Source organism: Maniola jurtina, chromosome 14 (assembly GCF_905333055.1).
Source record: "Maniola jurtina chromosome 14, ilManJurt1.1, whole genome shotgun sequence".
Lineage (NCBI taxonomy): Eukaryota > Metazoa > Arthropoda > Insecta > Lepidoptera > Nymphalidae > Maniola > Maniola jurtina.
This window is the reverse complement of record NC_060042.1, coordinates 6,008,246-6,026,794: the sequence shown is the minus strand read 5'-3', so window position 1 is coordinate 6,026,794 and position 18,549 is coordinate 6,008,246. Positions and strand designations below refer to the sequence as shown.

Here is an 18,549-nt window from a genome sequence, read left to right as displayed (position 1 = left end):
ACTTAGTACACGTATTGTTCGGTCCTTAAGAAATAAAACAATTTGTTTTTATTCTATTAAACAAGAAAAAACACTAAGGATTCCCCTTAAAATATGCAAAACTTTATTCATAACCTAAAGCACAGCATATTACAGTAAATTATCAAGATTCTATTGTTATATCTATTACAGCAAAGTGTTCCTTTCACTTTAATGAAATTTAGACATTTCCATCAAAAGACTATTGAAATCATGATATTAAAATTTAAAAACGTTACAAAAGCATACCAGAAGTAAATCTCTCATTTAGTATGGGCGGGCAAACGGAACTTGAAAACTTTTTTTATTCAGATACAAGTTAGCCTTTGACTGCAATCTCACCTAGTGGTAAGTGATGATGCAGTCTAAGGTGGAAGCGGGCTAACCCGGCAGTAGTATGCCAGTTTTTATTCTACACGGCATCGTTTACGCTTCCGGAGTGCTTTCAGTAGCTGCCGTAGTCTCAGCAGCAGTTATGACTGCATAACTTTTTACGCCAACACTCTTGGAAACCCAAACAATAGGTCCCATGATACATATTCCAGCTCCTAATATAATGAAGCAAATAATAGCACTTCCGATGGCATATTTAATCTGAAAGAAAAATATTATTTAACTTTATAAATTATAAATATATAAATTATATTTAAAAATTGCTTATACTCTATCCGGGGAAAGAACTAATAAGTATAGCGCTACCTCTGTTACGTAAATCCATACGAATGATTGAGACAAAAATCTCAGTGGGCGCTAACGAACTAACCAATCATAAACGGAACTATATTTTCTAATTAAATTTCGAATGTTTTTGAAAACATATTTGTGATTGGATGGTGACTCAAAATGGTTAACGCCCATTGAAATTCTCGTCTCGATCATTTTTATGGGCTTAGATAACAGAGAGAGCACTATAATAACTTCTTTCCGCCGATAAAGCTCACTGACTGACTGACTCGGTTGACTGACTGAATACTTTAGGCTGTGCTTAAACATACCATTTGTTTTTTAGGCACTTTTCCCGTATAATGACAAAAGTAGGCTGGCGTGTAAAGAAATGGAGCTGCAAAACCAAGCGAGCTCCCTATACCAACAGCCAGTGCAGCTAAATAGTTGTTGTTAGTCCAAGGATTCACTTCTGTGTCGTCCCGTAACGTCGTGGTTGGTGTTGCCTAAAATATTATTTATTAATTACTAATTAGAAAGTTCCAGAAAATATCTATAGTTTTTTTTATAAGTGTAAATAATAGTCATCAACGCTGGCCCACTACTGAGCACGAGACTCGTCTCAAAAGAAGTAGAGTTTAGTTAATAGTCTAGCACGCTGGCCCGGTGCAGATTGGCCGATTTCACATACTTTTGAGAACATTATGTACATGAACTTTCAGGCTTGCTGGTTTCCTCACGACCTTTTCCTTTACCGTAAATTTAAAAGAGTTTTAATTGCTTACAACGCACATAAATCCAAAAAGTTAGAAGTATGTGCCTCTGATCAGGCCCCCAGACCTCCTAAATAGGAGACTTTCGACCTGATTACAAGGCTAAAACATTATAAGTATTGATTGTTATGGCTATACTCACGTACTTATTTAGTAGACATAAGCCCGACTATTTTACCTATGGAAAAGGACCCCGGATGGGTATGAAACTAGGCTTACGTTGACTAAATACGTGTGTATTGTTGTTTAACAATCTATACTTATAATGAAAATCACTTACGGTATTATTATTATTTATTTATTTAAAAAAAAAATACTAGCCATGTTAAATGACTAATATTCCCCTTTCCTCTCCAACTAAGCGTCAGGCTTGTGCTAGGAGTAGGATACGACAGTAGTGCAACGGGCGGGGTTTGAACCGTCGACCTTTCGGTTTTCAGTCCACTCCCTTACCGGTTGAGCTATTGAGGCTTTAATAATTTAAACATTACAAGGGTAAAACAACTCCAGAAGAATTATAATACATACCATGTGCAAAACGAAAGGTAGAAACGTGCAAACGGCTGCTACACCGGTCATCACATTGGGAAGCAAAGTCGCTATGACACTTATAACAAACACTGCAGCATTCCAATCCATACCAGTTAATGATTTTGCGTGTTTAGTTATAATTTCGTTAGCCTTACTAACTCGAAAGGCAGTATTTAACGCTATGCCTCCACCTAAAATTATACAGATAAAAAAAAATACAAGGAATATTCATTCAGCCAGTATTATAATGTCATTTGTAAATCACAAGTGTGAGATTGATTTTTACGTTTATCTTTAGACCTTTCCAGTCCGATGCCTCGAACCTCAAACCTTAGAGCACAAGTGAAATAGATTTAGCTAATAATATGAAACCAATATTTTTGGTGTTTATATAAGAAGATTTGCTTCTCTTTCCTAATTCGAAACGCTAGGATATGGAACGCCCTTCCGGCGTCAGTTTTCCCTTCCACCTATAATATGGGTACCTTCAAGTCAAGAGTGAATAGGCAACTTCTAGGCAAGCGCGCTCCATCTTAGGCTGCATCATCACTTGCTAGCAGGTCTGATTGCAGCCAAGCGCTAGTCTATATAATTAAAAAAAAAAAAAAAAGTAGTTTCTGAAAATTTTAAATAATTATAATGAAAACTTACCAATCAAGAAAATGTAACCGTAATTAGTATTTTTATCCACATATCGCCACCACATAACTGGGGAATCTGGTTTGAGGACCTCTCCTATATCTGATTTAGCTGCAAAAGATAGATTAAAATCTGTAGTTTTTTTATTCCAATACAAGTTAGTCCTTGACCTTGATCTCACTTATTGGTATGCAATATGAAACAATGTAGATCTAAGATGAAAGCGAGCTAGCCTGGCTGGTATATGACATTAATGTCTTAAACAGTAATAATATTGATTTAGGCATTGAATAAAATTAAAGGAGATCTAGGGTTGACATAATTATCTACACTATGGCTTAACACTATGAAAATAAAAAAATGAAAAATTACAGATATAGATTTATAGTGAAAAACATACTTACTTCTGGCTGTCAAATAGTTCATGAACAAAAATGATTTCGGCAAGACGTGTAATCCAACGACAAAGATAGCAGCTACTGTGGCATCTTTAATACTGTAGAATAAAAACAACCCTATATTAATCTGTTCTCAATTTTCAACAATTATTATCATCTACTTTGTTGGCATACCAATAAGAAAAAGAAAGCGGCAAGGCCAGACCTTCGTTATTTTATAAAAGAAAGTTTCTTTGTGCATTGTCCCCAACACAGGAGGAACGATCAGCAACTGTGTGGATCATGTGGTGGTTTTGGCAGATAACAGTCAGGTAATAAAGACGTATAAAATCTTTAGTCAAAGTATAAAGTCCAATTTTTTTTTTAATTTTCTTCGGAATAATATTAGAAATTATGTCGTGCATTACCCGACACTTAGTATCGTGGCAACCTCCTGCAAGACACCCTTAAACTCTAACAATTTATAAAACATTAGCCACTGCCAGAACAACCATGATAGGGAATATTAGTCATGATTACCATAGCTAATATTGTGTTGACACGTAAAAAAACGTTGACGTGCGAACATATACTTGGGAATACATTTGTTCTATTTGGACGCTTTTTTAACGAACATTAAAAAAGCTCTCGTGTAAATGAGGCCTCAGTGTAAAGTGGTTCCCAAAAAAATTAAACGTCATGTACTTACAGTGGTACTTCTGGTACGACCTTTTTAAATCCAGACCATCCCATGTTTAGCCAATCACTCCATCGGAACATGCACATCGCCAGATATCCGAAATAAAAGAAGATGCACCACTGAAAATGATGAAATTTATGCGGCCTTTTTACAGCATCATCATCGTCATTGTCATCCGATAAGACGTCTACTGCTGGGACATACGTCTCTTGTAGATGTACTACAGATCTCCTCATTTTTCCTTTTCCAAGCTTAACTCAGCGAGCAATGATGAGACCATTTGGCCACTGAGTGATGCTTTACATACCTAAGTAATAACAAAAACTAAAACGCGACGGTGTTAAAAAATACCTTTTGATAAGTCGATAAACTAGGTTTTGCTGTTTTTTCCTGTTCTAACAGCATATTCCTCATTTGAGCCATACTATTTCCGCTCATTGGTTTGCCTAATACACTGTAAATAATAAGTTAGAGTAAATTAAAAATTCTAATCTACATGTGAAATGTAAAAACGTTTGATAGCCCTGCCATCCTATTGCCCGCCACCTTCTTGCTCCAACATCAGATCTTGATCGTTACACAATAGATTAACTTATAAGGCACTCCTCAAGATTCCTATGAGTGCAAACTTGGTGGACCTACGTTCAATAAGATTCAGTTCTGTGACCATTTTCCTGCCCTGTAATCTGATCTGTAAACCAACTAGACCAACTATGTACTCATCAAAACTTAATTAATACGTCCAACATAAACATCCGACATAAACTGTGATATAATACTACTGCTTCAAGTGAGGTAGTCCACGGGCTGTTAGTCAGTTTCGGTTTTGTAGAGACTGACTATATAGCTATAGAACACTGAATAGGTAAATATTCAGTGCTACAAAACAACTTATAGGAGTGAGGGACAGAGACTCTACGAAGACGAAACCGATTATTTATTTCTAAAGTTAGAGATATAAGTTTTTCTGCCGGGCACTATACGTAGATAACAATAATATAAAAACAATTACTAATTTATTAGCAACATGTGGTAGATGAAGTTGAATATAAACATCAGGAAAGCCAAGGGGAACGCGAAACAGGTGTACTGCAAGTAGTTAAATATATCCGGGAATTCTTCGCCTTTAGGTGGATGTCTGAAAGAAAAGAAATTATTATGATTTGAAAAAAAAAAAAATAGGAAAATTGTGATAGGTGATTTTTTTTTAAATTTTAATTGATCTACTGAAGTAGCGCAAAGAATAAGTACTTACCTAGGTACCTGTTTCTAAGTTCATAAATTTCTTGTCAATGCCTGCAATTTTGTGCGCATGGAGTTAGGTTTTAAAAATCCCGTGGGACTATGACAACGCCCATCACTCTCCAGGTTTTAAACTATTATCTACATAGTTGCGACGTGATTCAAGGACAAACCATAAAACAAATACACTTTTGCATTTAAGCAAGTTAGTGGGAATTAAAATAAATATAGGGGTTATATAACAAAAGAATTTCCACCAGTATCAGATTTGCTCATTTCAATTTTAGACTGCATTTTTTACAATAATGTCTCGGAATTCTCAAATTGACATGTATCTACTTTGAAATCAGTTTATCTAGTTAAGTATTTGGTTTAATTTTACTATAACGTATGCCCATCGGTTGTGAGACGTCGTCACAACCGATGGGCCTACACAAGAAAATAGGTTTATTGAAGATTTTTCCACAATTCACTTTCTTGTGTCTCAATTTGTCCATCGGATTTTGCAACTCGTTTGATGTAGGTACCTACTTCGTTTTCTAACGCTGCGTATTTCGGTAGGGTCACCATAGCATCCCATCTTATCTTTCCTCCGATTTACGTATCTCGCCCATTCAGACTTCAGCTTTACAACCCATTGAACCGCCAGGTTACATACATACCTACTCCAAATAGCGCGCATAGCCAACGTAGCAAACGATGCATGCAAAACAGCTACACTCCCTGCAATGCACACAACATAATGCATTATTCATTACTATCAACCGTCTAAACTTCATAATTTCAAGTTCCAACTACGTTATCATTGCTGTATTGGAAAAACTAGCCTATACCGATGATGTGGATTTAGGATTTCAAAAATGCCGTTGAAATTTCTCAAATGACCACTCTGCTTGTTCTGGGACTAAAGACCTTTGCTATCATATACGAAACAAAGTGAGCATCAGCAAACACCATTTAGCTACTGATGCTGGCATTTGCTAAACACTATACTGGAGTCTTTAGGTATCATGTACATTGTCGGTACGTCTTGTTTTTTTTAACCGACTTAAAAAAAGGAGGAGATTCTCAATTCATCGGAATCTTTTTATATTCAGATAAGTATTTATGGACTCACCCGCTGTTAAATTTATCATATAGAACTTACGATTATTATATAATATTATAGCTGTTTATGGTTTTATTCTACGCTTACCTATAGAAGAAGCAGTTTGTACAGCACATAGAACAATATGACGCATAACATCGTAGTCTGGCTCAGTAGATCTGTATTTAGCTGTAGAGGACTAAAAGAAAATTGAACTTGATAAGCAATTGTGGTCTATCGGTCAAAATTAATCAATATATCTGTAATCTATTGATAAGTTACGAAACTAAAGCTTAGATGACATTTTTCGAAAAAGGTCACACATTTTTAGACATAATATAACTATCGGCGGATTACAAATACTTAGGGCCGATTTTTCACACGTCAAATAACTTTTCTCTGAGGAATAAATTTGTCATTTTGACAGATTTCCTATAGAAAAAATGTCAAACCTCTTTATTCCTCAGATAAAAGTTATTTGACGATTGAAAAATCTGCCCTTAGATTTATTATTGCCCTTGATTAATTTCATTAATTCTGGTCATGTGTAATTTGAAGGGTGATTGATCTGTTTCTATAATATGTATTTATAGTAAATCTTGCATTTTGCAATGCATGAGGTGCACTTCAATGATATTATCAGATGCGTGACAAAGAGGTACTCAACGCACTCGGAAAATGCTTTCTGTGTGTAAAATTACCTGTAAATTCATGTAAGCAGGCGTCAAGTACTGAATGATAGTAGACGTCACAATAAGCCTATTGCTTATTATTGACATGAAAAAAGCTGCAGCACTGGCCTTTAGTACCATTCTGGAATAAAAAAATAAAAACACACTCGCTCATACAATGCTCTATATCGATTTAATAGAAAAAATATAATAGAAATAACTTCTATTACATATTTTTGTAAGCTGTGATAGCCTAGTGGTTAGCATGTCCGCCTCCTAATCGGAAGTCGGGGGTTCGATCCCGGGCACGCACCACTAACTTTTCAGTTATATGCGTTTTAAGCAATTAAATATCACTTGCTTTAACGGTGAAGGAAAACATCGTGAGGAAACCTGCATGCCTGAGTTCTCCATTTTCTCAAAGGTGTGTGAAGGTTCATAATATAGCTACCTAATTAGGTAGGCGCAAAATGCTAAAACGAAATACACAGAAAAATCGATTTTGGTGACTTTTATTTTAAAACGATTTTGATAAACGATTTTTCTGTGTCTTACCATTAGTCAAGGCTGAATCGCTTTTTTAATATAGTATTACCTTTTTCCAGAGAACTGACAGCTGTCTCCTGAACATAGCAACCACAATATTATACGTCGGTCTGCACCGCAACTGTTCAACAGTAGATGGATCATACCAGCCAAAATAAATAGAGCCACGTTATCCTGTAAGGAAAATGATTACCGATTATAGTTTCAACGCCTTTGATGGCTTGGGATTGAAGATCATAATAATTATGTCTGATTTGGCTATAGCTTGCCTAGATAGCTGATACGATTTTTAACGTCAAAGAGCAGGAGGCTCATATCTGCATTGTTCAAACCTCAAACCAATGGCATTATATCATAGACATGTTACGTTAATATTAGGAGTATAAAATTCGTGCTCGGCGTAATTAAAAAAATTATATATTTTATGTTACTAACTGTGGTACTATTATTGTGTAGCTAAAAGTTTTGTTACTCGAAACGAAGTTTTTTTTTAAGAGAGGTTTCCCTAGCGCGCTTCCCGCTCTCCATACTGAACTGAGATTTGTATGAATAGAATAGAATGAATATATTATTTTTATTCAAATAAACTTTACCAAGTGCTTTTGATCGTCAAAACAATCTATCACTGGTTCGGAATGCCGTTCCTACCGAGAAGAACCAGCAACAAACTCGTCCATAAAAATGTAAATCTTTGAGCCCGTGTAACTTTCAAACTAATTTTTTTAACAGAAATCTAGCAAAGTACAGACCCAGGTATTAAGTAGTTTCTAGAAAGTATTTACACATTGCGTTCTATTAGTTAATATTTAAATGAGAGTCAATCCACTTTTGATTGAAGCGCACTACGAATAAACTCATGTAAGTAATAAATATATTTCACTTACGTCAAAATAGCTCGTGCAAGTGTCCACGGTAGACATGACTCCTGCCATAGGAAGCAGGAATAATGGAATTAATCCAACCACGGGAACATTAACTGGTTGCAGTAAAAAGAACCAAGCCATCCAGAACCAAAGGCACATCACAGTAATATCATTCTGTAAGTATATAATAATAAAATAGTTTTCAGATTTTCATTTTGCAAGCATAAATTGTAAATATTTTGTGGACAAATTAAATTTTAACTGTGTATTTAGTACTATTCTAATAACCAAAATGAAGTACGATCGATGCATTGAGTCCTTTATCAAGAAATTTTTAGAATAGACATGAGAATAATCAGAAGAAAAGAAATTTGGTGGTTGGTTGTTTCGAAAACTCAAACAGTGACCCAACATTTTAATACAGGCACCTTGTGTGAACAAAAAGAAGAAATGTTCAACATAAATAATATTAAGGACAAGGTGAGGTGGAGGCAAACAGGTTAAAAAATAAAAATGGAATGAAATATGCTTTATTGTACACCATAAAATAATTTAGATTCTTGTATAAGATACTCAAAGTTGCCATACCTGTCCTTTTGATGGTTGCCACGATAAAAGAGCTATCGGCACTATAACACCAATCAATCCTCTAAAATGTACTGTAAAGATATTCTTTATCCTCGGTAAAGGTCCTTTTATAGGTGTCCGCGGATCTTTTTTTTTACTAAAAAGGAAATTCGCTTTATAAGACGGCTTTGATATAGTGAACCATTTTTTTATACCAAACAAGTTGTAGAACCTTTCTCCTTTAAAAGAAGACTAGATGATGGCCGTGGTATGACTTCGCCCGCGTGAATTTAGATTTAGATAAAATCCCGTGGAAACTCTTAGATTTTCCAGGATAAAAAGTACCTAGTCTATTCCATGTAGATCTCCAGGATGAAAGTCATCTGTGTACCAAGTACATGATACCCGTAACTTCATCCATGACGTGCATTTAGGTTGTAGAAATCCTTTGGGAATTATTTAATTTTCTGGGATCAAACCTGTCCTACCCAACCAGGCAAGCTAGACATACAGATATACACACTTTCGCGTTCATAATGTTAGTTACATATGGATGTACAATAAAATATGTATCTACTTACAAAATTGAGCCCAACGCACCCATCTTGAATCCGAAAAACTAAAAGTTTTAGTTCTGTATCACGCCAGTTTTCCCAAACACGTCAAGCGAAATAACAACAAAATAACAATTTCCTCTGACATATATATTTTTTTTATTCATTCAAATTTAGATTGAAGGTTATCAATAAGGTTTTATAAATTCTAAAAGACTCTCGATCAGAGTTCTAACCAGGTTTCTAATATTTACCCATCTTATAAAATTGTGCTTTTTAAATAGAAATGATATTATAAGTAATAAAGAAATAAACTATGTACACAAATGGCAGTATTTTATTTAAGGAAATGTAACAGTCAAAAATGTTCATGACACACAAGTCACATAAGTTCATAAATTCGAAAATCACTTGACTCGATCTTTTACTTCGTGGCCACTAACAGCCAAATTATCTATATCAAATATTGCAAAACGTCTTCACCGTTTTATCACTTATCGATATGCTTTAGGGGGTAAGACCCTTGGTTGCGTCAGTCAAACGGGGGTAGTTCTGCGGTATGGGTCAGTGCCGACCGCACGATCGTGGCGAGGTGGTTTGTCATCTGCCCCTCTCGCCCCAGGTCCGAAAGTTACCATTTCTTCTTCTCTCGAGGGAGGAGGTTCTACCGCTGAAGTATCTAGAAATCTACCACTGGCCACGGACGCCTGAGACTGAAATATCGAAGCACTTCGGAGTCCACTTAAAGTGTTCGCACTCTGAGGAACTTCTTTCAATTCTTCAAAATAGTTGTCACAGGCCGTCGGTCGTGGTGCAGCCGGGAATCCATACAGCGTCGAAGAAGACAAATCCTTAAGTGACGCTGAGCTTAAATTTATCCTCCTATTTTTATGAATTGAGCAATGTGGAACATCGTCTCCGTCGAAGACAAATCGTCTTCGCTCTCTCGGCGTGGCAGCCGACGACCCAGTCGGAGGATAGGTGTCCCTTTTCATCATACGTCTTTCTAACAACGTTGAGTCTCTTTCTCTGAAGTCCGTGAATGCAAACTCGCGGTCCCACGCGCGACAGTCTGCTTTGGCCTTCTCTGTCAATTCTGTGATCCAGTCTTTTTGGTACCATTGTAGGAAGAGGAATATAGCCGAAGTTCCCGCAAGCTCTGCTGCGACGAACCCGCTTATGTATAATCCAAATGAATAGCCGTAACTGTACGACATTCTTGGAGTATCAAAAAATGTCATGTAACGAAGTTTATGGCCCACTTGGGATTTGAAAACAGATATGTACATGACGATTCCAGTCAGCATAATGAGACCTGAAAAAGATAAAATTGAAATCAGTGCTTTTACTAGACATACTTTGTTACCTACCTAAATACTATTAAAGGGTGAGATTTGAGTGTGTTTTGTGGTCCAGGGCCAGCAAGCAGTTAGTGGCGCTGTTTAATTAAGCCACTTTAAGCAAAAGTCTGGCTGATCATTTATCTTAAACCGGTTACATTTAGATTCTGTACCATATACAGAGGTCAGATGATAGTTGCGTAGCATAAAAACTTGTAGCCTGTCTAGTGTCTACGTTATTACGGTACGAACCTTGAGCTGCGCATTGATAGATCAGTCAGTCAGCTTTTCCTTTTATATATTTATTTTACATTTTGGAAATCTTAGGAAATCAAAAACTGACAATACCGCTTCCATTTTAAACTGCATTGTAACATAACTACCATCAAAAGTGATTGCAGTCAAGCTCTAACTTACGATTGAATAGAAAGAAATCTTACCAGATATTATAAAAAGCACTCCCGCAATAAATGTACAAAGTCTTCTTCCCTTCACACAGTGGCCCAGGACGCAGCACAGCGCACCCACCGCTTGCGTTAACACGGCCAGCAGGAGTGGGGCGGCAGATCGCGTCACTACATCTGGAAGTTATGAGAAGTAGTCTATTAAGTAAAAGATATCGTATTTATTCATATTTAATTAGACATGAAAAAAGAGAGTCCGCGAAAGCCAGACCTTCGTTATTTTATAAAAGCTGGAAGTTTCTCTACGTCAAGGAAGAGCGATCAGCCACTATGAAGTTTGGATCATGATGGCTTTGAGAGATAACAAGTGTAAAAAGTCTTACGTCAAAGTGTAAAGTGTAATTTTTTTTAAAAAGCAAACGAACACGACTTGTGTTTTTTTTTTACTGATACTCCCCTTTCCCCTACAATTAAGCGTAAAGCTTGTGCCAGGAGTAGGTACAACAATAGTGCAACGGATGGGGTTCGCCGACCTTTCGGAATTCAGTTCGCTCCTCAACCGTTGAGCTATTGTGGCTCTATGCCCATGTATATGTATATAATATAATTATATATACGTGTTACCCCATTTTACGTGTGCGTTGTGCGCATTAAATAGAAACGAGCTAATCTGGAGGATGTATCTCTTTTGCAACTACTTACTGTAATGATAGATGCCTGCTTATCGTAATTTATAAGACAAGAAAATCTTCTTACACGGTATTGCAGTGGTAGAATCACTTGGATCTGGCGTGTACTGGGACAGCGGAAAGTATGGTATGTCCAAACAATGAAACACGGTACTGCCAGCTGAAATAATTAAAAGAGTTATGTTTATTACAAGGATATTAAACAAACTCCAGAAAGGCTAAGCTCAAACATTCGTATTTTAAAAATAGAAGACAAATTCGTAGCCTAGTGCGAGCAACACGCATGCGCGTAGCGGCACAGGACAACGTCAAAATATAAAATACTTGCGCGGTATTTAGGTACGCGCCTTTGGATAAAACGACACTTACCACCAGGCAATTAATTCATCGTCATTGGTTTTTATTACATTAGTATAAACTGAATACAATAAAGAGCTGCTTGTTTTATATTTGACTAGCTGAAGCCCGCGACTTCATTCGCGTGGATGTAGGTTTTTTAAAATTCCCGTGGGAACTCTTTGATTTTCCGGGATAAAAAGTAGCCTTTGTGCTAATCCAGGGTATAATCTATCTCCATTCTAAATTTCAGCCCAATCCGTCCAGTAGTTTTTGCGTGAAGGAGTAACAAATACACACACACACACACACACACACAAACACACACACACACACACACACACACACACACACACACAGACACACACACACACACACACACGCAAGATTTACAAAGAGTGCAAAACCGCAAGGGACGAATGCAACACATCTTTACATACTAAAATGCGAGTGACACCATCTACAAAGTCATCACGCATCAGTAAATGCTAATGGCTATCATTACCAAGGTGATCTCTAACAATTCACGCATTTTATCGGCGCGGCTTATGCTACTGATGACAGTAGTATAATACTGTCATCAGACTGTATAATACTGGCTGATTTTGCACCTCCTGCGAGTTTTGTGGCCGTGTGCTGATTTTGATATGAATAACGTGAAACTGCAGCCTTGAATCATGGTAGGTATGAAGGGAAATACAATTCCGCTGCAGCAACAAACTCATGGCAACATTTAATAACGGAAATAAACCAGTCAGTAAGTGTCACAGCGACGGAAATTCACGTACGAGTCAGAACAATGAATCTTCTGTCGCGAGGCGCAAAGTGTTGGCACGTCAAAGTTTCACCGGCCATTGTTAGCATACGGGATTTCAGGAAACAAGTTCGTTTATCAACTTGCGTAACTTCATAGAAGTATATAATGTAAGTAAAAGTCTGTCATGTACATGATAGCGTCGATCGTTGTTTGTAAAAGTGGTCGCATACCAGACGACAGGAGCTACAATTACTGCTAGAAACGCGAACGAATCTTTAGTACTGAAGTCTGAAAATACATATAACCCTCATCAGCAGTAAAATTCGACTGCATCGTGGTAATTGTCGTAATCGTGGTAAGTGGTGCTGACGAAGACATCGTAGCATGAAATTTGTTACTTGAGTCCTAGGCAATGGCTAGCTTAAACAGCAGATTTGAATTCAATAGAGAAAATAGGCCAGTGGCGGGTGGTCAGTGTTCCCATGCAATGAATGTTCTGGAACGTAACGTGCGAACGGAAACAGTGGAGTTCCCGGCGAGCGACGTTAACGTATTGTGGACGCGTCGGAAGTTACGCCCGCTATTGTCAACTAATGGCAATACGTACAGTTGCAGTTGAATATGATTCCATGTTTTTAGCTGATTTATCACAAGACAATGTAGAACTTATACAAGAATCAGACGTGATGTAACAAGGTGTTATTAGAAGAACGGGTAAACTCTAAATTAGTTTAATCCGGGTTTACTTATTGTAGTATCACCGAAGCTCATTGAGTAAAGTCCGAATAATAAGTACCTAAAATACGAGTAAGTTTTAATTCGGTGCTCACCCGTGTTAGGAGTGCATGGATTGGGAGTACGCCGATTTTACTCAATGCTCACGGTGATCAACACTAGTTAAATGAAATTAATAGTAACTAAACCAGACCCCGACCCCACACAGTCTCGTTAGTTATTGTTGGACAAGTTACTTTGACTGCGATTTCACCTGATGGTGAGTGATGCTGCAAGATAGAGATTAACCTAGAAGGGGTAAGGCAGTTTTTACTAAAACTATACCTCTATTTAGTTTCTACGCGATATCATACTGGAACTTACTGGTTAAGACAGCGATGCAGATGAGGATTATAGCAACTACTAATGGTTCAAGCAGAGAGTGGAGCTACTTAACAGTTAACAGGGCTCTCTCCGTCACTTATTCCATACAATCGTAGCCCCAATTTCATTTGAATATTAAGCAACCAAATTCCATGACATTTTGCAGACATATTCTAGAAACTAATATCTGTGCCTGTGGTGTTTTAGATTTTTCTAAAAATATGTAGTTTTAAAATTACAGGGGTTCAAAGATTTGTATGTGAATTTTTAAGACCGCGTAACTATGAAATCGAATATTTTAACGGAAATCTGGAAAACCACTGGCATAGATATTAGTTCCCGGAACGTTTCTACAAAATTCCATTGAGTATGATTGGTTAGTATTCCAATGAGAGACGAACTACGTGTGTATGGGGCGAGTGACGGAGAGACCTCTCTTAATACATACTCGTACATAAATAAGTTAAATAACTCACGTTCTGTATGACAAATTCGCCACAGTCCCGACACAGTGTGTTTGGCAACGAGTTCGTGTTTCCCAGACCCGTTGAATGCTGGATTTAACATATTTTCCTGAGTATGCAACCAGTTATTGGTTGTGACAGCGATGAGGACAGCAACCACAGCGGTTCCGGCAGACAGCGGGGTCAGTAACCATAGACATGCCACTGAAGAGTCAATTTGAGCTACTAGGGTGGGCGAGGGAGGCGTGGGCCTGTAATATAAATATTTTTTTAATTTAATTATACTATTTCTGTATTATAAAGAGGGTTGGAATTATGAAACAAAATGTTTATGGATTTCTTAATATCAATTAAATATGACGATGATAAACAATATTGTTCGGTAGTCTTGTTGAAATGCTATGACTGAACGGATCCAGTATCTGTTTGGCAAGAATTTACAGTGATAAGTAACCCATCGAAATAAGTCAAGAACATAAAATATACCTTTTTATGTTTTGACCGTCCGCGTCGTCGCTTTGAACTTATGTAAATTTTAATTCTTGCTTGTTATGAAAATTCGTTAAAGATAGTAGTTGTATAACAAGATACTAGATGGCATCGCTAGTTTTTGTATCACTATGTCGTTGTGATTTTATTTACCTGGGCGGGCGGCGGCTAGCGATGGCGCCGCTGAGCGTAGGAGCGGGCTGCGCGCGCGCACCACGCGGCAGCGAGGCATGCACGCATTGCGCGCCGCCGCCCCACATGCCTTCCCTCCGTTTTACTGTAAACAATATAAAGAAACTCATAGGAATAGGTAGAGTAAAGTAGCATGTGATCTTCGACGCGCAGATGTGTAGCGCACATTTATGTAAACACAAACAATACATTGCTTTGGAAGCTAAAGAACAATTTGGAGGCATTCAGATTACGAATCGTTTATCAACTTCATTGACTGATATGGGATTTGATGAAGATCGGCTGTCTCTACAGCGTATACCTATCACTTTCTGTATTCAGTAGGTACGTTCTTCAAGGATTCTGGCACGCTTTACTGAAATATAGGTAGTACCTACCTTGTAGTAGTCTCTTCGAGGTAATGAATTGGCAACGTTTTTACGTCTTCTGGTTAACAGGGCTCTCTCAGTTACTTACTCCATACAATCGTAGTTCCAATTTCATTTGAATATTAAGCAACCAAAGTCCATGAAATTTTGCAGACATATTTTAGAAACTAACATCTGTGTCTGTGGTGATTTAGATTTTTCTAAAAATATGTAGTTTTAAAATTACAGGGGCTCAAAGATTTGTATGTGAATTTTTAAGACTGCGTAACTTTGAAACCGAATATTTTAACTGAAATCTGGAAAACCTCAGATATAAATATTAGTTTTTAGAATATGTCTGCAAAATTTCATAGACTTTGGTTGCTTAATATTCAAATGAAATTGGAACTACGTTGGTATGCAGCGAGTGACGGAGAGACCCCTCTTAAAGGTAAAATTTTGTTCCAAAATTAGCAAACCTAGATTTATGCAATTTGGTTTGCTGCATTTTGAGATTTACGTAACCGTAACCTAACTTTAATCGGTTGTATTGTCGTAACTTAACTTTAATGCAACTGTACTTTTACGATTTCAATGTCAAAGAAAACGGGACCAGAAAAAACTTCAGATAATTACTAGCTAGTATGCTATCAGATTAGTACCCATACTAACAAGGGTGCAAACTAAGTAATATATTATCCATATTCATATTATTTCATCAAAATATTCATAGCATTTTTTGTAATAAAAATATCTAAATCAAATATTCAAAGGTTATCAAAGGGGAACGTGATCTAAATTTTTATTAAAGTTCTAATCAGCATACATTTTTCTGAGTAGGTACACAAAGATAATTAAAAATTTATTTTGTAAGTTGAAAAATGCGATTTTTTCACTCTTGCAATTTTCTAGATGTACAAAGTATTATGCGTCAATTTACATCCTACAGGATCATTACCTATTATTATTGCAATAATAATTAGGAAAACGTTTTATAATATTTATTGTTATATCAGAAAAATAATCCAAAAAGTTATTTCATAAAATATTATTTTAACTTAATCGTACTACTGTAAAATTATTGTGTTGATTCATAGTATAAACTAGAAACCACTCAAGTGCCCACTCAATTTACTCAATGAATTGCTACTATTTACAGAGCTATAACATTTGCTCGCGCAGTACAATTTCTACCAACTTGCAAGAAATTTCACAATACCTACTATACAAAGAGACAGCCAATATAATTTTAACGCTCTTTTTATGGGTAATACAACGGAAAAATCGCAGAGAAAAATATGAAAAAGTAACTGAAATTGTTCCTAGATCCGTAAAATGTCAGACCACTTAGGTATATCGATAATAATAATTAATTTATTTAGCCCTTTGAAATACTACTAAATAATACTACTACAAATAATACTGTTTTATTTTCACTTCTCATTTTGTAGTCAATAATTTATTTATTTATTTAAAACTATAGTACTGTTCCGTTCCTGTACGTTGCCACATACATCAGTTTATTTTTATTAAGATTGATTAATACCTACTGGGTGAAATTCTGATGAAACGTACCTACCTAAATAGCTAGCTCTCCGTAAAATAATACAATGTACTAACGTCCTTTTTAACCCCCGACCCAAAAAGAGGGGTGTTATTAGATTGTCATTATTACAAGTTTGACGTGTGTATCTGTGTGTCATCGTAGCTCCTAAACTAATGAATCGATTTTAATTTAGTTTTTTTTTGTTTGAAAGGTGGCTTGATCGAGAGTGTTCTTAGCTATAATCCAAGAAAATAGGTTCAGCCGTTTGAAAGTTATCAGCTCTTCTAGTCACTGTAACCTTCACTTGTCTAAATTTTTAATTTACACTGTATGGCTAGCGATAATGACTCTAAAACAGATTTTAAGTATTTTATTATTTCTTGATATTTCTATGTTTTAAACTCACAGAAAAATAATATAGCAACCGTCTCTTCCAACAAAGCAGTCTATTCCGTGCGGCCGAGATAAACGGCATATTGCTATCTTCAGGGACCTAGCGACCGTCCAAACTCTGAATTTATGACTTCCTTGTGATTTGATCTTTGTTCCAAGGTTATATGCAATGTTATATACGAACCGTTTCATTGAAATACCGATTGCTTTAAACTAAAACTCCGTAATCAATGATATTATTATGAAAAAATCAGTAGATACATTATACCTAATATATTCAACTAAAGTGAAGATTTTAAACTACGACACTTAAATCACATTTATAGGGTGCTATCTGTTCTACTCTCGTGTGGTATATTAGATTAACATACTACAATAATTAGCGTATGCTATGGGAACTGGAATTTCCAAAACAAGTAGATAATTTATTTGAGTGCATTTTTTTCTTCTACAAGAAATGTGCCTTTCTAGTCATGTCGAACCTGATTATTATTCTTTTTTCTCTTCTAAATAAGAGTAAAACTTGTGTTGATAGTAACGACGCCACGTTTACTCCAAATTGATTTTTAAGATCAATGACATTGTACTTAACAAATATTATGGTATGTTCATATTACATGAGATACCTACTAATTAAAACATAATAATGTGGTTGGTGATGAGTAAGACAGAATTTATTACTTATATCGTATTTTTTAGATAATATTAATTGATATCTTTGCTTGTGATAATGTTTGTGTCTGTCTAAGTAAGGATTTTTTCATCATGGGTAAACACCTTGTATTTTGCTAGTGGCCATAAAATCCTATTCGAGATGATGTAAAAAATATAATGATAGATAGGAAAAAAAGTACATAAGTACCTAATAAGATTTTTCCAAGGCCACCGAGACAATTTTAAATTAAATAGGTATACCTAATACCTATACCTCCCAGATTACAACGACAAGAAACCCTTTGTTGTTCAGTAAATGCGGGAGTCCACAGCGATGTAATTGTGGATAAATACGTTTTTTTGTACCCGCTTTCTCCAGTTCGTTTTTTCTAACTTGATTACGGAAGAGAAATTAAAACAGCTTTATTTTCTAAGACCCTAGTTCATGTACCCATGTCTAGGTAGGTACAGGTATTTGTTTATTATGCTCTACTAGCTGATACCCGCGACTTCGTTCGCGTGGATGTAGGTTTTTTAAAATTCCCGTGGGAATTCTTTGATTTTCCGGGATAAAAAGTAGTGTATGTGCTAATCCAGGGTATAATCTAT

At 36.2% G+C, this 18,549-nt stretch overlaps 2 protein-coding genes across 3 annotated transcripts in view; both read right to left on the bottom strand.

Annotated features, from left to right (window-relative positions):
• Nucleotides 1-80: 80 nt before the first annotated feature.
• On the bottom strand, nt 81-9,359 carry LOC123872173 (protein I'm not dead yet-like). The gene is made up of 15 exons (XM_045916348.1): nt 9,259-9,359; nt 8,699-8,834; nt 8,132-8,284; nt 7,297-7,421; nt 6,732-6,843; nt 6,139-6,229; nt 5,606-5,666; nt 4,714-4,839; nt 4,053-4,155; nt 3,711-3,820; nt 3,029-3,120; nt 2,637-2,735; nt 1,983-2,176; nt 1,014-1,187; nt 81-612 (listed from the first exon to the last, which is right to left on the bottom strand). The coding sequence occupies exons 1-15, from the start codon at nt 9,279-9,281 to the stop codon at nt 445-447; spliced, it is 1,767 nt and encodes a 588-aa protein (XP_045772304.1). The 5' UTR covers nt 9,282-9,359; the 3' UTR covers nt 81-444.
• Nucleotides 9,360-9,550: 191 nt separating this feature from the next.
• Nucleotides 9,551-18,549, bottom strand: part of LOC123872179 (voltage-dependent calcium channel gamma-4 subunit) — a 77,112-nt gene continuing 68,113 nt past the window's right edge. For both annotated transcript variants that reach the window (XM_045916354.1, XM_045916355.1), the window contains exons 2-6: nt 14,962-15,085; nt 14,332-14,570; nt 11,732-11,824; nt 11,012-11,152; nt 9,551-10,546 (exon numbers count right to left, since the gene is read on the bottom strand). In XM_045916354.1, coding sequence (XP_045772310.1) covers nt 9,768-10,546; nt 11,012-11,152; nt 11,732-11,824; nt 14,332-14,570; nt 14,962-15,085 — 1,376 coding nt within the window. In that variant the 3' untranslated portion in view covers nt 9,551-9,767. The remainder of the gene's footprint in view (nt 10,547-11,011; nt 11,153-11,731; nt 11,825-14,331; nt 14,571-14,961; nt 15,086-18,549) is intronic.